The following is a 22337-nucleotide window of genomic DNA, read 5'->3' on the forward strand; positions in this document are numbered from 1 at the left end:
ATGCCTTTGGTAGTGAAAACTGTGTGTTATCTTTCTGAGCTTCTAGAATTGGTGATAGCTAAGACACTGCCTTTGGACAGCACACATAATTAATAGCAATGCAGTTTTACACAGAATCACATAAGCCTGATAATATATTATTTTAGTATTTGTCCTATTTAGGCATCGATTTGTTTATGCGTTATAGTTAATTCAGAATGATTCTAACAGAACATTCAAATTTCCACTTTCTAATTATGTACGTCTGATAAATGGTATACAGGTGCTATTTGCACTTGGATCAGGTAATTATTTGATTATATTGATTTACTCCAAACCTTTGAATTGATTAAAGTTTCTGACACGTGGGCATTTAAGTTTGAAAAATCAATCTTTCAAGTAAGTAAATGAAAGGGGAGACCTGGCTAAAAAACAGTCCATTTAGAAAAGATCCTACAGGTTTCAGTTATAGCAAGGACAAGATTTACCATCTGTGTGATTTATTTGGCCTACTATGTAAAAATACACATTGATGAACATGTCCAGAGGAGGGTAGTGAAAGGAATCATCAAAGAAGCAAAGGCCCTTTTCAAAACTATTCCAAGTGCTGTCTTACGGAAAAGGAAGTAGATTTTCCTTCAGTTTTAAAAAGAACTTTTAAACAGTGGACTTAATCATACATACTGCTTCCTAAAACAGAGGATGGAAGCCAATTTAGGGAAAATGTCCAGGCACAAATTTTGAGAACCAGACTCAGTACTCTAAGGTCCTTCCAACCTCAAGTGGCTGTGATTTCCATGTTACATGTCAGGAAGGCAAATACATCATGAGCACAGCATGATTTGGGGTGTATGAGGACCTTTTTCTTTGTTGCATAGATCACAGGTTTTCTAAGAATTCGATGTCCTTTCAGCAATACCAACTATATTGTTGATTGCCACAATAATGCTATGTATCAACTAGCCACTAAACCCTAGTGACATAGAATGGTATTTATATAGCCCATAAGTCTGGGGATAAGTTCTGCTGATTTGGGTTGGACATAGTGGCTCTCATCTGGGCTCACTCATCTGTCTGCAACAAGCAGTGAGAGAGAGAGAACACAAACAAGAGAACAAAGTATCAAGGCCTCGAGTCACAGGCCTGGTACTGTCAACAGTGACTTCCACCACATCCTGCAGGCCAAAGTACGTCACAAGGCCAACCCAGATTCAGAGAGTAGGAAAACAAACTCCATTTCTTGAATGGAAGTGCAGGTTAGGTCACGCTGTAAGAAGATAAAGATACCAAAAGAGAGTTGATAAAAATGGGCTGTTTTGCAATCATTCGCACTGACATGAACTTATAAGTGTTTGTTTTAGTTTTTGACTTCTGTGTCATAATTTTTTGAGTTGGTGCTCCCTGGTCATAGAGGGTCAGTTTACTAGTATCGCAGCCCTCACCATGTGACATGTTCTGCCTTTTGTTCTCCAGGGTATTTTCAGCTATTGTCTTTGGTGCCATGGCTGTGGGGCAGGTCAGTTCATTTGCTCCCGACTATTCCAAAGCCAAAGTGTCAGCATCCCATATCATCATGATCATTGAGAAAATTCCAGTGATTGACAGCTATAGCGTGGAAGGCCTGAAGCCAGTGAGTTTGCCTTTCAAATAATTTGCTCCTAACTCCTGAATGAAAATATACAGAGGAAATTTAATAAAATTTGGGGTTATTTTGTAATGCTAGTGATCATATAAGGTTTTCTATATCATGGGTTTATTTTAATAAATGCTGATAATAAATCTTAACACCTAGTACTTTTATGTAACCAAATTATAGAGAGATAAGAATACTGCCCACTTTATAAGCAAATCCTATTGAGGTGTTTTTTTAATATATATATACATTTTTCTGGGGGAACAGATTTGAGTTACACATTTGTGTTGTACATTTGTACTGTAACAATTCCTGCTATAAAAACCTTGAGTCTTTTAGGTTTTATTTATTCTAGCAGTTTAAGGTGAAGTTTGTGTCACAGGCATTTACTCTCTTCTGACACCTGGTGGTAGAGGGAGTTAGTTCTACCCTGTGTTTTTATTATTGAGGCAATCAAATTTACTGGTGCTTTTCTCATCTTAGAATATGTTGGAAGGAAATGTGACATTTAATGAAGTCATGTTCAACTATCCCATGCGACCAAACATCCCAGTTCTCCAGGGGCTGAGCCTCCAGGTGAAGAAGGGCCAGACGCTGGCCCTGGTGGGCAGCAGTGGCTGTGGGAAGAGCACGGTGGTCCAGCTCCTAGAGCGGTTCTATGACCCCATGGCCGGGACGGTGGTGAGCACACTTTCATTTTCAGCTGATTTCTGGTTTTTCATTGTCTCAATGCCTGGGTGTGCTTCATTCTTGATGATAAACCAAGGAGTTTCAAACCTTTAAACAACAGCCCTGCTTAAATAAAATGTGACAAGCTAGATTTGGGGGTTCAAGCTGGGCCATCTGCCAGGCCACCTTCTTCAGCCTCTCCTTCAACACTGCCAGCTACCCTGCTTTATGATCCACCTTCTCACTACCCATCTCCCTTGCCATGATGAGATTTCTGCAGATGTGAGAAGAGCTGGCAAAAGAGTGAAATATCCATAAAGTTAAAGGGGACACTAGAAAGGCAAGCGAGATGAAAGCCAAGGATAGGCATGTTTCAAGCAGGAGAAATTGGTCAGCAAGAACAGAGGCTATGCAGAGATTGGATAAGGTGAGGACTGAGAAGACATGATGGATTCTGGCAGTTGAGCTATTTCTGACATTTTACACTTGCACTCAAGTGGTGATAATAGAAAACAGGTTAGCACGGCTGAAGGTTAGGTAGGAGGGGAAAGGGAGATTTGAGTGGAAACTATTAAGAAGGTCAAAGATGAAAGAGAGACAAATAACAACAATAACCTGGGGCTGGGGCTATAGCTCAGTGGCAGAGCGCTTGCCTAGCTTGTGTGAGGCACTGGGTTTGATCCTTAGCACCACATAAAAATAAACAAATAAAATAATTATTTAAGGAAAAAAAAGAACAATAACCTGAATGGGCAGGGTCCAAGGAACATATTTGGGAGTAGGAATCTGGAGCATTTTTATGGCCAAAGATGAAATAATACTACTGGGATAGAGAGGGCATTGAAACATCTTCCAAGACCAAAAAAAAAAAAAAAAAAGTAATATTGGCACATTTGGGGAGTGAATAAAGAATATGGAGAAACGGCGTTTTGTTTCCTGAACTAAAAAGATGAGAGAAGAGTCAGAATTATTCATTCAGCAAAACTGCGTGCCTCTATGGGATTCTTTTAGGTGCTGGGCATGAGATAGGAATCTGAAGAGAGTAGTGAATTTAAATGACTAAAATAGGGCAGAAAAAGAGCCATACTTGGAGGGAAGGAATTTACAGCAAGAAATTTTTATTATGTAGGCATGTAGTTATTGGTCGTACTCAGGTGGTGTTCAAAGTTTTTAATAACTCGTGTTGTGTGGGCACTGACCAACAGTCAGACTGATGTCCACCAGCTCCATATCAACGCTAATGACTGAAGTGAAAAGATAATTTTCAACCTGTAATCCAGGGTCCTAAAAAGGTAAAACTCAAGAGGAAAATCTTTCCCATAGCAATCAATCACACATAAATGTTTTTTATCATATTTAAAGACAGTTATGGCTTTACTCAGTCTCTTCTTTAATAGTTAGCAAAACTCTGTTCTTTATTTTTACTTCCCTATTTTATATGTTCTGTGAACTCTGATTTTGTGCTTTAATTTTGTGGCTAAAGTTTGAACAGAGGATTCTAAATGAAGTTCTCACTGATGTTTGAAGCACTCACAAGAAAATGTTAGTTTTCAGTCTCTGATTAAGGTCCTAACCGATGGTTATTAAACAGCATGTTAAACATTGTGCTATAATGAATTGTAGAACAGTGTTTGCCCTCAAAGATTTTAACTGAGATGGGTCATATGCTTCTATGCATTAGATTAAAAAAGAAGTTAGACTTAGAGCTGTTTTTAAGGGAAAAGTAGGATTTACATATAGGCAAGCAGTCAAGGTGGTGTTCAGAGGAAGACAAAATGCCAGCTGTAGTTGGTAAGTGATTTGATCTCAGAGCAAAAGGAGACCAGTTCTGCTGATCTAGGGAATTCAGTAAAGAGTAATGATTCTCAAGCTTTTCTGATTATAACCCATGGATTTAAAAAATTGCACAGCCAGTGCATTCATAAACACTTTCCAGTGGAAAAATATTTGGCGGTAATAAAATATTGGAGTTGAAAACAATAGTCAACAGTAAAATAATTACACAAAAAGAGAATAATTAATTATTATTCTACAAGTGCAAAGACATAAGCAGAGCACAATTTTAAAATGGGCCATATTAGTTATAGTTTCTTGTAGAAAGCAAAAATTACTTTCAAGGAGGTAAGTGTTTAATAAAGGGAATTAGGTGCTTACTCCTTGGAAGGGCTGGAAAAGTGAAAGTAAAGGAGGCTACTCCCAGGTGTCCAAGTCACAGCACTGTAACTGTGATCCTGTGACTAGAAAGTTGCAGAAAGTTATGCCAATGCCATGGCTATTCCATACCTAAAGACACAAGATTAGAGTTCGACTCTTGCAAAAACTTCCATCTGCCTTAACACATGTGTTAGTTCGTCATTGATGGTAATGGAGAATAGGCTCTGCCTCCCAGATTTTACACAGTGATTCTCACTGGTAGAACCTAACTCATTTCCAGAAGCCAGGAAGCCTGGGAAAGAGTTTTTAGCCTTCTAGTCCCTTGATACATGGAGAGACAGACACAGAAGAATGTGGAAATGGATGCTGAGTGCATAGGACAGTAACCATCTCAAGACAGCACTGAAAATACACTGAAAACAAAGAGTCCTCATTTATTGCAGGGATGTCCATTATCTGCTCCAGTACATTTGGATTAGAGCTTTAAAATACTGCCAAGTGGTGCACAGCAGCCAGACTTCTTAGCAAAAGTGTCCCCAATAAACTCAAGTAAATGTGCCAAGCTTTGTTTATAAATATCAATTAGTAGCCTGTAATAATTTGGCAAGAAGGTTACTGTCATTTAGTACTTACTGCCATATAAGAATAACTCTGTGGATTTTAGCATCACTTAATCATAAGAATCAAAAAAAGGATTGACCTAGAGGACCACCCTGAAAATGAGAAAGTTCCATCAGTGGGCCTTCTACCATATTTTGAGAAACCTTGACCTGGAATGGTGTTTCTCAAACTTTGGTGTGTATTAGAATGGCCTGGAGAGCTAGTAAAGAATCAGTCACTCAAGATCAATCAAGTAGGTCAGGGTGACCTTTTAATACCCAGGTAATTCTGATGCCAGCTATAGCTTGAGAACCGGTAAGGTAAATCTGAAAGAAGATTTAGGTTAAATTGTAGAGAATCTTTAAAAAATTAAGCTACAAAATTGTTAAGAGGAGAGGATCCAAGTTTGTGAGACCTGAATGTTATATAACTTTAGGACTTCTATTAAAACAAAATTTCAAATTCGAAATAAAGTTCAAAAGTAAATATGTACTTCAAATGCAAAAAAAAAAAAAAAGCTCAACAAAATGGGGCCCATTCTTTTTAGACAATTTACCATAAATGCTTATAGTGAAGAGCTTCCTAACATGCTGGCCTTCCTCCCTCCAGAACACTGTTCACGTACCAAGCTTGACATGTGTTTAAGGGGCTTTTATTACCTTGAGCCCTCTCTGACCTTGCCTTTCTCCCCTCTCTGGTCATGCACCACAGTGAGAGTCCTCCCTTCCCTCTAAGATACAGATATAAGCCCCTTGGCATTGTTTGGTTATAACCCAGCAGGTAACTGGGCCAAGATAAAGACATTACCTTTTAAGAGAGAACAGAAAATAATTTTCAATTATGAGGCATTTGTTACCAAATCCATCCCATAGTGTTAAGATCCAACCCAGGTGCTCTCAATTACTAACTGCATGACTTTGTCCAAGTCACTTAACTTTGCTCATTTCCTTGTCTTAAGATACAGATTAAAATCATAGCTACCTTCTGAGAGTTGTTGTGCAGATTAAATGAGAATGTATGAAATATGCTGTTGCAGAACTTACAATATTGTCAGTGCTTGATTTTTAAATTTATTATTATTTCAGAGTACATATGCATGAAAGAATGTGTATTTAACATTTAAACATTTGTGCTAATATAAGCAAGTAATACGTTTGTTACCTTCCGTAGAGGTAGCTAGTCATTGTAATTTGGCCTCACATTATTCCTTACCAGTGTTTCCTTTCTTGATTATGTTTTTGTTTAGGCCGCAGTCCTTTAAGCGGTTTCCACGGATTCCCCAGAGTTCCTTGGTCTTCCCACAGACCACAACCATGCTTCAGCCAAAGAAATTGTGCTTTCATCTGTTTTACATTCTGGGCTTCTAAATATGTTTTCCTTAAAGGATTTTTCTGTTAACACAGATTTTAAATAGTTTGCAATCCTAGAATTGTACAGGAATGAGGAAGCCCAAGAGTTTGTCATATTTGGTGTGATGCATTTCTTCATCATGCTGAGATTATTCAGACTTGCCTATGATTACATTAGTTAGATAATACCTGTTTTCCTCCCAGGGGTACAAGCCTGGAAGACTTTTATTTAAGCTCTTTCTTTCCTCACATTTCCATTTCTCAAGTACAGTATTCCATCTAATAAGATTTTCTGCTTAGCCACATCCTTGTATGGTTTTTACTGCTTCTCTCCAGCCTCTATTTTTCTACCGCCACTTATTCACAGTGTAGGGAAGCCTGGAGCATAGATGCCCAAAATGGTCTCCATGGCAACTGGGCTTGGTACTAAGTAAGGTCATGTCTGTGTTTTCTATACCTGTACCTGCCAGCTTCATAGGCAGAAGTGTGTTCCTACAGCAAGGATCTATGTTGCCTCTGGCCAGCTAGCTCCCAGAGGCCCCCAACCAGCCACACAGGGTGCGGAGAGTGTGTGTGGCTCAGTACACTTATCACTACATTGGCAAAGTTCAAAGCTGAGTCACTGCTGTCTTCTTCAGAGGTCATGAACAGCTCTCTCACTTGAATGCCAGTAATTTTCTTGCAAAGCAGATCTATTCAACAGACCTATCTGCATCAGAGAGTAAGGCTTTTCATCAGCAAGATTGTAAAGGGTCCTTCACAGTCTTCTGCAGGATAATCAAGGGAACTGCATCACTAAAGAAAGGGCAGCCTTTTCTTTCCTCTTTCTGGGGCTCAGTATCCATCCTTTGTATCCAAGAGCATCACCTTGATCTACACAGTCACAAATTGCTCTCAGTCCTTGAGCTTTTTACTCTGTGCCTGGTGCTATGCCAAGCAGGGTCCATTTGTGATCTCATTTAATCCTTGATTTTGTGAATCTATGAATCATCATCATTCATGTTTTCCCCCCAAGGAAACTAAGAGAAATTAATTCTTTTTCCCAAGAGATATAGTAGCTACCAAGAGATACAGTAGCTACCTTGCCAAGCTTGCTTCTGTTCCATTTAGCCATTCAAACTCAGGTCAGATCAGAAACCTTACATACAAAACCTATTATATAGTCATAATTGTTATTTATTTCCATTCTGATCCTGGACACTTCTTCTGTGAAAAATTGAGATGTGAGAATAAAAGGATGCCAGAATACAACCCAGAAGTATGAGTCATCGTATTAGTTTCCTGGGGTTTTCATAAATGATCATCACAAATTTAGTGGCTTAACACCACAAATTTAGTATCTTATAGTTTTGGGAGTCAGAAGTCCAAAATAGGCTAAAATCAGGGTGTCAGTTGAGTTGTGTTCCTTCTCAGGACTCCAAGGGAAAATTGTTTTCTTGCCTTTTCTACCTTGTGGCCCCGTCCTCTACCTTCAGTCCAACAATGACTGACCAAGTTTTCTCATATTGCACTGCTCTGATACTCTCCCGCTTTCCTCTTCCACAGTTAAGAACCCTTATGATTACATTGGGCTCACTAAGATAAGCTGGGATAATCGCCTTATTTTAAGGTTAGCTGATTAGCAGCTTTAATTCCATCTGCTACTCTAATACCTCTGACATATGTAATGTAATATATTCACAGGTTTCATGGATTTAGGACATGAATATCTTAGAGAAGGGGGGCATTATTCTGACTTATATATTAGAAACCAGCGTTAAAACATAACATGACATTTTCTCAAAGTATACAACGATGATGTTATTGGATTAAGTCTGACAATCCAATTAAAACAAACAAAAAAACGCTTTTCTTAATCTCACAATAACTTTTGTTAGCTTTCATGTACGAGATGATGTCAATTTTGTTGAATTCAAAGTACACTAGTCTGAAAGTTGCCCTGTGAACTTTTGCTTTCAGCTGGTGGACGGTAAAGATATAAGGCAACTGAATGTCCAGTGGCTTCGAGCACACCTGGGCATTGTGTCCCAGGAGCCCATCCTGTTTGACTGCAGTATCGGAGAGAACATTGCTTATGGGGACAACAGCCGGGTTGTGTCACAGGAAGAGATCATGAGGGCAGCCAAGGAGGCCAACATACACCACTTCATTGAGTCACTGCCTGATGTAAGTCTCTCTTCAAATTAAGATCCCAGGAGCATGTAGCATTCCTGTCCCTCACCTCCTAGCTCCTATCATATGATTTCTAAAGGACTGGTTTCCCAAAGGTGAAGAGAAATTAGCAACCAAAACACATATCCACACCTGTGTACAAGTATGTAGCCAAACTTTCTGCACTGGTCAGGTGTTATGTTTACCTCATCATCTGATTTTTCTCATAAGGAAAAGGTGAAAGTGTTGTATGGATTTGGGGTTAGAAGAGAAGAATTTCCCAGGGTAATGATATCTAAAGCAGTTCTTCAGCTTCTAGGCCGGAAGTTCCACCCCGTTCTGTACCATGTCTGGGAGACCTTTCCCTCCGAGTTCAAGTGTAGGGCCTGTGTCTCTACCTGTGGACATGCTGCTTCTGGTCCTGCCAAGGAAGCAGGATGATCCTGCCTTCCCCCTTCCCTCCTCCATTTCTCCTCCTCCTGTCTCTTGGAGCTGCCCTCCAAGCTTCCAGCCTCACTGGAGTCAGGGCAGGCTGAGAGCTGGGATCCATATGGGAAAATGGCTCTCTCCGAATTGCACCGAGCCATTGGGATGACCATGGTATCATGAAATCTCTAATCATTGTATAGTCCGTGGACCCCAGGCTCCATTTATAGAGAGGATTGTTCAAATCTTCCCTGGCCATTGTCCTTTGGACGTCCTCTGAATCCCTCCAGGAAGTTAGATCATGAGAATCTCTCACTCTTTCTTAGGCCCTTTCAGGTGCCATATTTTGAAATGCATCTCAACCTAGCTAATCTACTCTTTCCCATTATCAAGAGTTATGCTCTTTATTATGAGGAAGTATCCTCTAAAAAAATAAAGTTTAGTAGCCTCAAAGTGGTGAGGAAGGCAGTCTCCTAGAGGAAAGATGGTATCTTAACTCTTTCTAAGATTGCTCTTTTCCTTGAGCTCTTCTTCAGATACTGTAGCTCCCAGTCACAGGCCCCAAGGAGGAGGCACTGTTCCCCCTTCTCCTTTAACAGTCTAGTCTAACCACTGAACGTGGACTCTTCTTGAGCCTAGAACCCTTAAAATATAAAATTCCAAACCTTTTACTAATAGGAAATCAGTTCTCAAATTTTGAACAGGAATCAGCATTGCATGGGAACTTGTTAGCAATGCAGATTTTTAGGCCCCACCCTAGCTCTGCTGAATAAGAAACCCTGCAGGTAAAGCCTACATTCTAACAGCCCAGGTGAGACTGATGCAGGCTACAAAACACACGAAAAGTAACAGTTATCAGCTCTTTAAATACATCCTGTCCCTCATGTTTGTCTACCACAGGGACCTTCCTTTCTGGACTCCTGGTCTCAGGCACACACAGCACACCTGTAGACATCATGACTCTTGGGCAGTGCCCAGACCAGCACACTTTAAGGCCAGTTATCTAAGGACTGCACTTTTGAGTGCTGAGTACTGGGGTTTGCTCTACCTTGCAGAGGCTGCTTATTGCCCTCCTTCCTATAGAGTTGCAGCACTGCTGTCCTCTGCCTCAGCAGAATTGGTGCTCTACCCTGCCTCACAGGAGACATGCTTCCATGTGCCTGCTTCTGGAGGCAGCCGCAACTCAGGGGTGGAGCCATCCGGAGCATCTGCCAAAACCTTGCCAGGGGTCTTCTCACTCCATCTCAGGGGGAGACCTTGTTCTGAACACCACAGAACAAGGTTTGCTAGATATAACAAATAAAAACAGGCAACCCTACATAGAAGATGAATTTTATAGCCAGTCTGCAGGTGTAATTTGGACAGCAAAGTGGGATTCTTTGGTATCCTTTTAAATTATTTAAGTGTTGGAAATAGTTTCATAAAGACACCAAAAGACTAATATCCCAGGAATTGTTCTTTTCCCACTTTAAAATCATGCAAGGGTGTCACCTGCTGGTTATAAATGAGTTTCAATTATTATGTACAACCTGTTAACAAATCAAATTTCCCTTTTCCTACCAATCTTTGTTCCAAATATAATGAAACCAGAAGATGAACGATAAAAGGATGGCAACAGTATTATTCTTTATAAAAATTTTGGCCTATTTACACTAAATACTTTAAGGCCCAAATGTCTGTTTTCAGAAAGAGATTAAACCTACCATCTTGGGTTTTTTTATTGTTAACTCTCTATGAACTCCTCCTTATTGTCTGAACCTAAATTTTTCTAATTATCCCATTAGAAAATTTTCCAATTTTCTGTGAGCAAATTGTGTTTGAACTTTATCATCAGTTCTAATTTCATAATAACCAAACCTCGTGAACAGAAATACAACACCAGAGTCGGAGACAAAGGAACTCAGCTCTCTGGCGGGCAGAAGCAGCGCATTGCCATAGCTCGCGCCCTCGTGAGACAGCCTCACATTTTGCTTTTGGATGAAGCCACGTCAGCTCTGGACACAGAAAGCGAAAAGGTGAGGATTTACACTGGGTTCATCCACACTTAAATCTGTTGTCCTTGAAAGGTTTGAATTTATGCTTTTCTCTGCTATGATAGAAAACAAAATTTATCCAGCTGTGTCTATTGTTGCTTATGTTGGTGGTGAACACTCTCCATACTGTTATTTAGGAGAGCTAAGATGATACAAAGCAGATTAGTCTTAGAACCCTTAGGCTCCAAATTGGCAGCTCTGCATCACTTTGTGTGCATCTAAGATGTTGCATTCAGGAGGCCCATTTTCTCCTCCTGCTGGCAGTATCTCCTCGGCAACTGCATGAAGAGGTGGGAGGGTAAGGTAAGGTTAAAATCTGGCTGTACCTTAAGATAAGTGTTGATGATCATTTCAGCTTGAGGAAAGGTTAAAAATTCAGCTGTCAGAACAACACTGATTATGAGATGTCTTCTGTCTTAAATTTTTTTTAATTCAAGGAGTCTGAGTTTGGCCCTTATCTTTGGCTTCCTAAATCTGCTGCAGTGCTGGATTGGAGGGCTACTTGTAGGAAAGTTGTATGGCGAGACATGTTTGGAAACATTTTTCAATGATTGAATGAACTGTATTTACTGCTGTAACTTTAAAAACAGAGACCAGCTGTCTCAGAAGCAGTTCAAACTGGGGTTCAGTTATCTTCTGGTATGACAGATCCCTCAGTTTATAAAATCAGTTGTATTTCACTGTCACCACTGTTTAAGAAGGACAAATGGAAAATTGGTGGGGCTTGTTACAGAGAGGTCATTGTCAGATTTAACTTGCGTGACTATTATCAACAGGTTGTCCAGGAAGCCCTGGACAAAGCCAGAAAAGGTCGCACCTGCATCGTGATTGCTCATCGCCTGTCCACCATCCAGAACGCAGATGTGATCGTGGTGTTTCAGAATGGCAAGGTCAAGGAGCATGGCACGCATCAACAGCTGCTGGCACAGAAAGGCATCTATTTTTCAATGGTCAGTGTCCAGGCTGGAGCAAAGCGCTAGTGAACTGTGACCATATGAGATGTTAAATATTTTTTAATATTTGTTTTTAAATATGGCATTTAATCAAAGTTAAAAAGCAAGTACTTATTGGAACATGTAGTTATCTGTTTAACATTTTGTACCACAATTGAACATTATTTCATCAAGTTCAGAATCTTCAGAGACATTATAATTAAAGGAAGAGAAATAGAAACACCATCATCAAATGGGGGAGGGAGTAATGGCTTTAATTGCATTATAGAATTTATAAAAGGATTTCAGGCAGATTTGTTTTTGATGAAGTATGTAATTTTGTTTATACTTTCTCATTTGAACTGTAACTGACTGCCTTGCTAAAGATTATATAAATAGCAAGAAGCACTGAAACATTTGCATATAGTGCCTATAATAAAACTAAACTTTCATATAATTGGAGTCTTTTATTCAAATGTGTCTGTGTGTATACATACATATGTTCGCATATATAATATGTTTACACACATACATGCATACTTCCAATTGGAATGTTGTGGATGATTTTGGCTTTTAAAAGTAGATTCTTTAAAAATTCATTCATTTGGGGGGAATTGCTTAACTCTCTAATAGTTCCTATTCTATGTCCTTTCTCACAGACTGTCTGGTTTCCTTCCTCTTGGACTTGATCCTGCTGATTCTTGCATTTTGCTATTCTGATGTTTCAGGCCTATCACACAGATCAATACAAGATTTTGAGAGGTAGAGGTGCAATTATGAAGTGTATGTTACACAGATATACCATAAATATTTTACATTGCTCTTATAAAGGACTCTTCAAGGATTTTAATATTTTTATGCTTTTAAAAATATGATTACTCTTTCTCTATCTTGATAACAAATCACTATTCTCAGCAATTAGTCTCTTCCAAAGGTGGGCCTCCTGATTTGCAGATATTTAAAATGTGCCATGAATTTGAATACATCCTGATACAAATATAAAAAGAAGAAAATATTACAAATATTGGTACACTGACTACAAAAATTTTAAACTTAGCCCAGAATTAGTATAAACAAGATTGAAAGTCACAAGCTACAGGCCATATTTGCCATATTTATTGTAAACAATTGATATATTTAAAGAACTTCTAAAAAGAAAAAATATACTTTCTCTAAGAAAAAAATGGGCAAAGGATACATGATCAAGTAATTCCCAAAGATGAAAACGTGAGAAAAAGTGTACATTTTCAATAATGAAAGAAAGGAAGATTAAAACAAATAGCTTTTTTTTTTTGGCCTAGTAACTTGATAATAAATTTTTTAAAAAATTCTACTGTAACAAACTTATTAGCTTGTTCACTGATATAAATTTCAATCGTTATTTAACAATGTAACAAAAGTCTTTAAAATGCATATCCTTTAAGAGAGCAATTCCCATTGTAGAAATTTAGTAAAGAGATACATAAAATGATGCTTATTGTAGCATTATTTGTAATATTGAAAACTGAAAAGATCTAAATGTTTAGCATTAAGAAATTATTCACTAAATTTTCGTGTATTTGCAAAAATCAAATGCTATTCATTTATTTTAAAAAATTAAATTGAGGAGAAGGCCAGATGGCCAAACAGAAGTACCCAACATTTGTCTCCTCTTCCACAAAGAGAAAACAGAATAATAAGTAAAAAACAACTGCATTTTGAGGCAAGTAGCACTATAATTAAGCAAGAGAGAGACAAGAGCCCCATAAGAGACCTGGGATAGTGGCATAGAAAGTAGAACAAAGTGTATTGATATCTGTAATCTTGTTTTGTCAGCTGAGGGAAACTCCCCACAACAGGAGAAAGGGTGACAGGAGAGTTCCAGCAGAACCCTTTGTTGGGATCATGGGCAACCTCTCCACAGATCATAGCAACCCTAGTTACAGAATGGACAAGCTTGGAGCCCAGTTCATGGCACTTCCTGTAGTCTGCACCGTAGCTTTGCTTCAGAGAAGGAACTTATATTGCCATCTCCTTAACCTCCAGATCCTGGCTGCTGCAGTTTGAGCAGAACTACACTGCTTCCCTAGCCACTCTAATCAGCTTAGGCCACATAGTTATATTGGACTGATCTGCCCACCCTAATTGGCCTGGACTGCCACTGTAATCTGCTTCAGCCACAGCACAGCAACTCTTCCAATTGGCCTACCCATGCAGTCAGTCCAAGCCACCTCCATGACAGGTGTGAGCAGCTGCCACTGTCTCCTGGGCTAAAATGTTCCATGCTTCATGCCCCTAATACCACAGATGACCCCCAGTCACCATAACCACTTCTAGGCATGCCACCACTGCTGAGGAAATATCCACTGTGCTCCATTGTTTCTGAACCACCATTTCCATTGCTCAAATGGCCACATGATGGGCACCCACACCAGTTGCTATGTGTATCACACTTGTTGGGCCAATAGAGCATCCCACCCCTGCAAGGCACCTGGAGAAAGAAGGGCTGTCCGAGTTGGCCACCACACACACATCAAACCCATTGATTGCAGCCAAAGAAGATACAGGAGACTATATTGTGGTGCCCAAATGAAACCAAAGCCAAAAGAGTTTGTTTACCAAACTGAAACCCCAAGACACATATCTTTAGGAGAAAATCATTTACTACAAAAGTCAGCTAATAAGAGTAGTAGAGACAACTGATCCAGTAGATGCACAAATCTCAATGTAACGTGACTAGAAATATGAAAAAACAGTTTGATGTCTCCAACAGAACAGAATAATTCTCTGACAACAGACGTTGATAAAAAAGAATGTTGATGAAATTCAGAAGAATGATTATAATGAAACAGATTCAGAATAATGTAGACAATGCACTGAAGTTGGGAAAACAATTTATGATATAAATGAAAAATTTAGAGCTCTTTTAAAATAAGTAAATTTTGGAAATAAAGAATTTAATAAGTAAAATAAATCAAGTTGAAAACATCAACAGACTAGATAAAGTAGAACAAGGAATATCTGAAGGTAAAGAAAAAGTGGAAAGGCATCGAAACCCCATTCTGTGCAATGATATTGTAAAACTTTTCTAATCTTTGGAAATGTGTGGGTATCCAGGTCCAGAAAGCCAATAAGACCCCAAATAGATATGAATAGAAAAAATCCACACCATGACATATTATGGTCAAACTGTTAAAAGTACATGACAAACACAGTTCTAAAAACTGCAAGAGAAAAGCACAAAGTCACATTTAAAGTACCTCCATTAGACTAATGGCAGATTTCTCATCAGAAACCTCAGGCTGGAGGGAATGGGATGATATATTACAAGTCCTGAAAGAAAACAACTATCAACAGAGAACATGCTATCTAGCAAAACTATCCTTCATTAATAAGAAATAAATAAAGATCTTTCAAGACAAGCCAAACTTGAGGGAATTCATCCATACCAGACAAGACTTAAAAAAAACTAACTTAAGGGAATCCTATGTGCAGAAGCAGAAGAAAGATAACTACCATCATAAAACACATGAAAGGATAAAACCCATTGGAGGAGACACATAAAAGAAAAATATAAACAGTCAAACCTTATCAGTACATGTTATGGTTTGGACCTGAGGTGTCCCCCAAAAGCTCAGGTGTGACAATACAAGAAGGTTTGGGTAATGAGATCCTTAACCCAATCAGTGAATTAATCACCTGGTGGGATTAATTGAGTGGTAACTGAAGGCATATGAGGTATCGCTGGAGGAGGTGGGGCATTGGGAGGCATGGCTTCGGGGTACATATTTATTTGTATCTGACAAGTGAAGATCACTCTCTGTTGCCTAATCCTCCTGTGAGCTGCTCACCTCCACCACACTCTTCCTCCATTATGTTCAGCCTCACTTCAAGCCCTGAGGAATGGAGCCAGCCGTCTATGAACTGGGACTTCTGAAACTGTGAGACCCCACATAAACTCTTCCTCCTCTACACTTGTTCTTGTCAGGTCTTCTAGTCACAGCAGTGAAAAAGCTGACTAAAGCAGAAGTTGGTACTGAGAAGTAGGGTTGTTGCTGTGACTAACCTGACCACATGGTTCATACGTTTTTCAATTCTGGTGAGAGCTCAAAAGACCAGAACACCAATAGGATGGTAGACAGTGAAGACAGGGCTCAAGAGGGTTTAGAGGAAAAGGAGGACAGCATTGATAACTGAACTAGAGGCCATTCATGTTATGTTCTGTCTTAGAAGTTGTCTGCATTTTATCCAGGTCCTGAGACTTTCTGTGAGGCTGATTTTAAAAGTAGTGAACTTCTTAATCTGGTGGAAGAAATTTCTAGGCAACATAGCATTCAGCAAGTGGTATGGATATTGCTGGTGACTTTTAGCCAAGTCATTGGGATATTCAGGAACAGAAAGCAGAGCAGAAAGATCTGGAAAACTTGAATTTGAAAGGCAGGAGTAAAACTGGGGCTAAGAAAGTTGAAGTTGCTAAAGACATTATTGCCTCAAAAGAAATGGTAAAGACTTTGCCCAGAAATAAGAAAGATGGCTTTGGGGCATCTCAGGAATTGGCAAGATCGTATCCATCTCAGACTCAAGGAAGTAAAAGTAAAAATTCTCTTGAGAAGAGACCAGTGGGGTACCCTTCTTGCACAAGGGGACCTAGGAAGATTTTTCAACATGCTGAGCTACTCAGGCATGTCAGCAGTGGCAAATTGCTTTGAACTCCATAGCCTTGGACAGATTGCTGCATCTGGGAATCTTTCCATATAAGATGATATGAAAGATATAGAAAGATGTGAAGATATAGAAAGACATGCCCATTTGCAGGCAGCCACTCTTATTGGGGCCAATTCCATACCTGGTATGGAATTTATGGGTTCAATGGCTTTGAATTTAAATACCTGCTAGCCTTGGGTAAAAGAGATACCAGTGTGCCTAAATAGCCTTGAGGTGCCTAGAGGAGGAAGAGTTACTGAGCAAGTGATAAGACCCCCAACAGGGTCAATTTCCCACAGCCTCTCTCCTCTTGTTTATCTTAAAGAACCCTTCCTAACAATAAATTTCTTTGTTGTGTTCCCCTATAAAACAAAGGTTGGTGGGTTTTCTCCCTTCGTTAGGGATCAAACCCATCAGGTCTTCTCCACATGTAAAGCCCCCACTTAAAATATAATTCTTGTGTCCTTTGTCTTTATTTCTTAATACTATTTTTTCAGCCTTTTATTTCTAGCTGGCCCATACCTCCGTATGGTTTACTTATTCCCTCACTGTGCAGGTCACAGTGAAACAGGCACTCAGAGGCTTCTGCACCCAGATTCCCTAGATGCTTGGCTACTGCTCAAGATGGTGGCAGATCTTGGCATCAACCACCTGGTTCTGGTTCTGCAGGAATGTAGGAAGTTGGAGTTAGAGGGTCATGGAGGCTTCCACCAAGATTTCAAAGGAAGGCCTGGGAGGTCAGGCAATGTGCAGCAGGGTCTGAGTCCCTGTGGACAATGCATGGAGATGTGAGGAGGAAGCCAAAGCAGCAGTGGAGACCTCTAAGATTAAGAAATGCCAGTACTGTGGAACATCTGAGGAAGGCTACAGGGATTGAGCTGAGACAACAGAAAAGCAGCTTGGGCTGCAACCAACAGGGTCACAGGGGTGGAGCTACATAAGCCCTGTGGACAGAACATCACCATACCATGTGCCCCAGATGCCAAATGTGGAACTACAGGATTTCAGTCTCTGTTTGGTTCTATCCCTTATTTTTATGCCCTTATTTTTCTGAATGAAAATGTTTACCCTGTACCTTTATATATTGGGTACTTGTAAATCACTTTTGATTTTTATGGGAACTCACAATGCGAGTTTTCCTTGAATTTCAGAGGAGGCTTTGAGCTTGACCTTTTGGGCAGTCTTGAGCTGTTGAGACTATGGGGACTCTTGGAAATGGACAAAATATATTTTGCATTGTGAGATGAGTGTGAGCTTTGGGGGGCCAGGGTGGAATGTTATGGTTTGGATGTGAGGAGTGTTATGGTTTGGAAGCTTATGTGTGAGACAATGTGAGAGGATTCATAGGAGAAATGGTTGGGTTATGAGAGCCTTAACATAATCAGTAAATTAATCCATGATGGGATTAACTGAGTAGTACCTGAAGGCAGGTGGGGTGTGGCTGGAGGAGATTGGTCATTGGGGACATGGCTGTATAAATTTGGTATATAAATTTGTATTTGGTGAGTGGAGTCTCTCTGCTTCCTGATCATCATGTGAGCCACTTCCCTCCACCACACTCTTCTACCATGATGTTCTGCCTCACCCCAAGCCCTAAGGAATGGAAATGACTGTCTATGGACTGAGACCTTGGAAACTGTGAGCCCCCAAATAAACTTTTCCTCCTCCACAATTGTGCTGGTCAGTTCTTTTAATCACAGTATTGAAAAAGCTTACTAAAACAGTATGGTAAGACACCACATCACAAAGAAGAACTATAATAGAGGAAGAAAAGATCGAAAAATCTCAAAAACAGAAGAAAAACAATGGCAGAAGTTAGGTCCTTAGCTATCAATAATAACTGTGAATGTAAATAGAGTAAATTCTCCAACTAAAGAGACTGACTGGATGGGGGCAGGAAATAATTAATACATTGCTTACAATAAACTCACTTCATCAGTGAAGACAATGTGTCAATCAGCATTATATCACTGTGACCACAATACCCAACAAGATCAAGTTAGAGGAAGAAAAGTTTATTTTGGGCTCATAGTTTCATAGGTTCAGTTCATGGTTAGCTGACTCCCACTGCAGAAGCAAAGGAAAGCTGCTCATGGTGGCCAGAAAGTAGAGAGAGAGAATAAGGGAAGGGGCCACAGTGAAGATGAATCCTTCCAGGGCATACTCTCAGTGACCTAACTCCACCAGCTACTCTCCACCTACCTACAGTTATCACTGATTTAGTTCATTCAAACTAAGATGGACTGATTAGGTGGCAGCTCTCATAATCTAATAATTTTACCTCAGACTATTCCTGCATTAACACAGGAACTTTGGGGGAACATTTCATATCCAAACCATAACATTTTACCCCCAAGAGCCCCCAAGAGCTCATGGCCATCTCACGATATAAAATACATTTAGTCCATCTCCAGGACTCCCCATAGTCTTTAACAGTGTCAGCATTTCCCAAAAGATCAAGTCCAAAATCTCCAAGAGTTAAGGCAAACTCTTGACTGTTAGCTTATGTAAAAATCAAACTTGAGTTACATACATCCAATAATGGCAGAGAGTTAACATATTTATTCCAAAAGGGAGGAAATAACAGTGTACAAACAAGGGGTGGGATCAAACAAGACTGAAACCCAACCAAGAAATAAGGTCTGTACCTCCATGTCTAGTACTGAAACATATGGTGGAAAGCATGTGTTCTCCAAAGGGCTTGGGTAACTCTATCCCTTTGGCCTTGCTGACTGTAGCACTCATGGCTTCTCTTTTAGCCTGAATCTCTTCACAGCTGGCAGCTTTTCTTGTCAGACAGTGCGTATTTCCTGGCACCCCTTAATTCCTGGGATCTTCATTCCAACTTCGGCTTCACCTTCACAGCTTGATGCATCACCCTCTTGGGGGTAACCTGAAGGGATTCTGACCCATGCTTTTCATGACCTCCCAGGTCTTCTTTTGAAATCTTGTGGAAGTTTCCATTATCCCTAACTCCAGCATCCTGCATTCATGCAAAGCCAACACCATGTGGATCAAGGTCTGCAGCCAGCTTGAGCAGTAGTTAAGCACCCTAGGACCATGACTGCAGTGGCTTCTGAGTGCCTGGGTGGCAGAGCACAGTGAAGCAATTTCCTAGCCCCAGCTGTGTGAGCAGTGTGCCTCTACATCTCTCTCAAAGGAATTTTTACTTCTGCATCTTTGAGCTTGCAGTGGATGTGGTCTTGCAAATTCCTGAGATTCCCTCAACCTCCTTTCCTATTGTCTCTATATAAAATATTTCTCTGTAGTTGGTAATCTCTTCAAGAATTACACCTTCCTTGGTCCCAATTTTACAGGCACTTTTCTGGACAAACTTTAAGTTTTTAAAATCCTTCCGCTCTACTTTCTGCTCCTGATTTTCATAGTACACCTGGCTAAAAGCTGGTAACAATACCTATGCCACCTCTTGAATGTTGTGCTACCTTGAGATTTCCTCTGTTAGATTATTTAGTTGTTCATCTTTAAATATGGCCTAACATGAAGTCTCAGGACATGGGCAAAATGTATCATGTTATTTGCCAGAATATAACATGAATGACCTTTAAGTTCAATTCACAGTTGAGCCCTTGCTTTGCTCGGAAACTTCATGAGCACAGTCTTTACTATTCACAATCCTATCAGCATTCTGGTCAATGCTGGAATCACCAATTAAGCTTTCAATAGTCTAAGGCCTCTCCATCCTGCCTCTCCATCTAAATTTTTCCCAACTCCTCTCACAAACCAGTTCCTAAGGTTTTCAAACAATATGGTCAGGTTAGTCAACAGCAACAATCCCACTTTCTGTGTTAGTCAACTTTATGTCTCTGTGACCAAAATACCCAACAATACCAACATAGAGGAGGAAAAGTTAATTTTGAGTTCAGAGTTTCAGAAGTTCAGTCCATAGTCAGTTGAACCCTTTGCTTTGGGTACAAGGTGAGATAAAATACAGCAGAAGACTGGCAGAAAAGGAAAACTGCTCAACTCATGGTGACTAGGAAGTAGGGAGGGAGGAGCTACAGAGAAGATGAACCCTTCCAGGACATGCCTCCAGTGACCCAACTCCTCTAGCTATGACCCCTCTGCTTAGTTACCACCCAACTACTCCATTCAAACTAGGATGGACTGATTAGGTTATAGCTTGCATAATCTAGCAATTTTACCTCTGAATATTCCTGCATTTACACAGGACATTTAGGGAGACACTTCATGTGTAAACCATGACAGACACTGAAAGTGAAAGAATGGAAAAAGATATCCATTAAAGGGAAACCAAAAGTAAGCAGGAGTACCTACAATTTCATCAAAGTAGACTTAAAAACTGTTAGAGACAAAGAAGGTCACCATGTAATTTATCAAGTGATTAAACAAGAAGGTATAAAGATTGTGAATGTTTATGCACCTAATGCTGGAGCACCTGGTTTTATAAAACAAACATTATTAGATCTACATGGAGAGAGAGGCTGCAGTACAATAACAATAAAAGATTTTAACACTCCACTTTCATCAATAGACAGCTTATCCAGACAAAAAATTCATGAAGAACATCAGAGCAAACGGATCTAAAAGACACGTACAGGACATTTCATCCAACAGCTGCAGAATACACATTCTTTTCATCAGCTATGGAACATTCTCTAGAATACACCATCTATTAGGTCACAAAACAAATCTTAATAAATTTTAAAAAGTGAACTAATATATATTATCTAATAATAATGGTATAAAACTAGCAATTAATAATAAAATTAACTTAGAAATTATACAAATATATGGAGACTGAACAACATAGTTTTAAACAAATAATGGGATATTGAAGAAATCGAAAGAGATATTTAAAAATTTCTCAAAACAAATGAAAATGGAAATACAGCATACCAAAACTTATGGGATAAAACAAAAGAAGAACCAGAGGGAAATTTAGGGACTGCAGGTATGACTCAGTGATAGAAATCTTGCTTAGCATAGTTAAAACCCTGGGTTCATCCCCAGCACTGACAAAAGAGATAGGAAAGTTTATAGCAATAATGGTCTATATCAACAAAACAGAGTTCAAATGAATGACCTTATAATGCATATCTAGGACCTAGAAAAGCTAGCATTAGTAGAAGTAAATAAAGATCAGAGAAAACATAAAAAGATTTTTTAAAAAATCAATGAAACAAAATTTTGAAAAATATAAACAACTAACAAATCTTACCTAGACTATCAAAGAAAAATGAGAGAAGACCCAAATTAGTGAAATTAGAGATGAAAAAGGAGACATTACAACTAATACAGGAGAAATACAAAAGATTATTAGGAACTACTATGAACAACTATATGCTAACAAATTGGAAAACCTAGAAGAAATAGTTAAATTTCAGACACATATAACCTACCAAAATTGAACTATGTGGACAACAAAAACCTGAGTAGACCAATAATGTGTAAATGTTTTTCCAACAAAGAAAAACATAGGACTGGAAGGCTTCACTGCTGAATTTTACTAACACTTTAAAGAATTACTAATTTTAATTTTAATCAACCTATTTCAAAGAATTGAAAAGGAGAGGACGCTTTCAAAATAATTCTTCAAGGCCAGCATTACCCAGCAAAAACAGACAAGGACAAAACAAAACAAAAAACTATAATCAATATTCCTGACAAATACAGATTTAAAAACTCTCAACAAAAATACTAGCAAATCAAATCTTACAGCACATCAAAAAGACCATTCACCATAGTC

General features: G+C 39.3%; 1 protein-coding gene across 3 annotated transcripts in view; it reads left to right on the forward strand.

Annotated features, from left to right (window-relative positions):
* ABCB1 (ATP binding cassette subfamily B member 1) overlaps nt 1-12383 on the forward strand; it is a 172875-nt gene extending 160492 nt beyond the window's left edge. For all 3 annotated transcript variants that reach the window (XM_079151660.1, XM_079151661.1, XM_079151659.1), the window contains exons 24-28: nt 1453-1609; nt 2096-2293; nt 8344-8550; nt 10830-10976; nt 11771-12383. In XM_079151660.1, coding sequence (XP_079007786.1) covers nt 1453-1609; nt 2096-2293; nt 8344-8550; nt 10830-10976; nt 11771-11974 — 913 coding nt within the window. In that variant the 3' untranslated portion in view covers nt 11975-12383. The remainder of the gene's footprint in view (nt 1-1452; nt 1610-2095; nt 2294-8343; nt 8551-10829; nt 10977-11770) is intronic.
* Nucleotides 12384-22337: the final 9954 nt, after the last annotated feature.

This window comes from Sciurus vulgaris, assembly GCF_902686455.1.
Source record: "Sciurus vulgaris genome assembly, chromosome: 8".
In the NCBI taxonomy this organism is placed as follows: domain Eukaryota; kingdom Metazoa; phylum Chordata; class Mammalia; order Rodentia; family Sciuridae; genus Sciurus; species Sciurus vulgaris.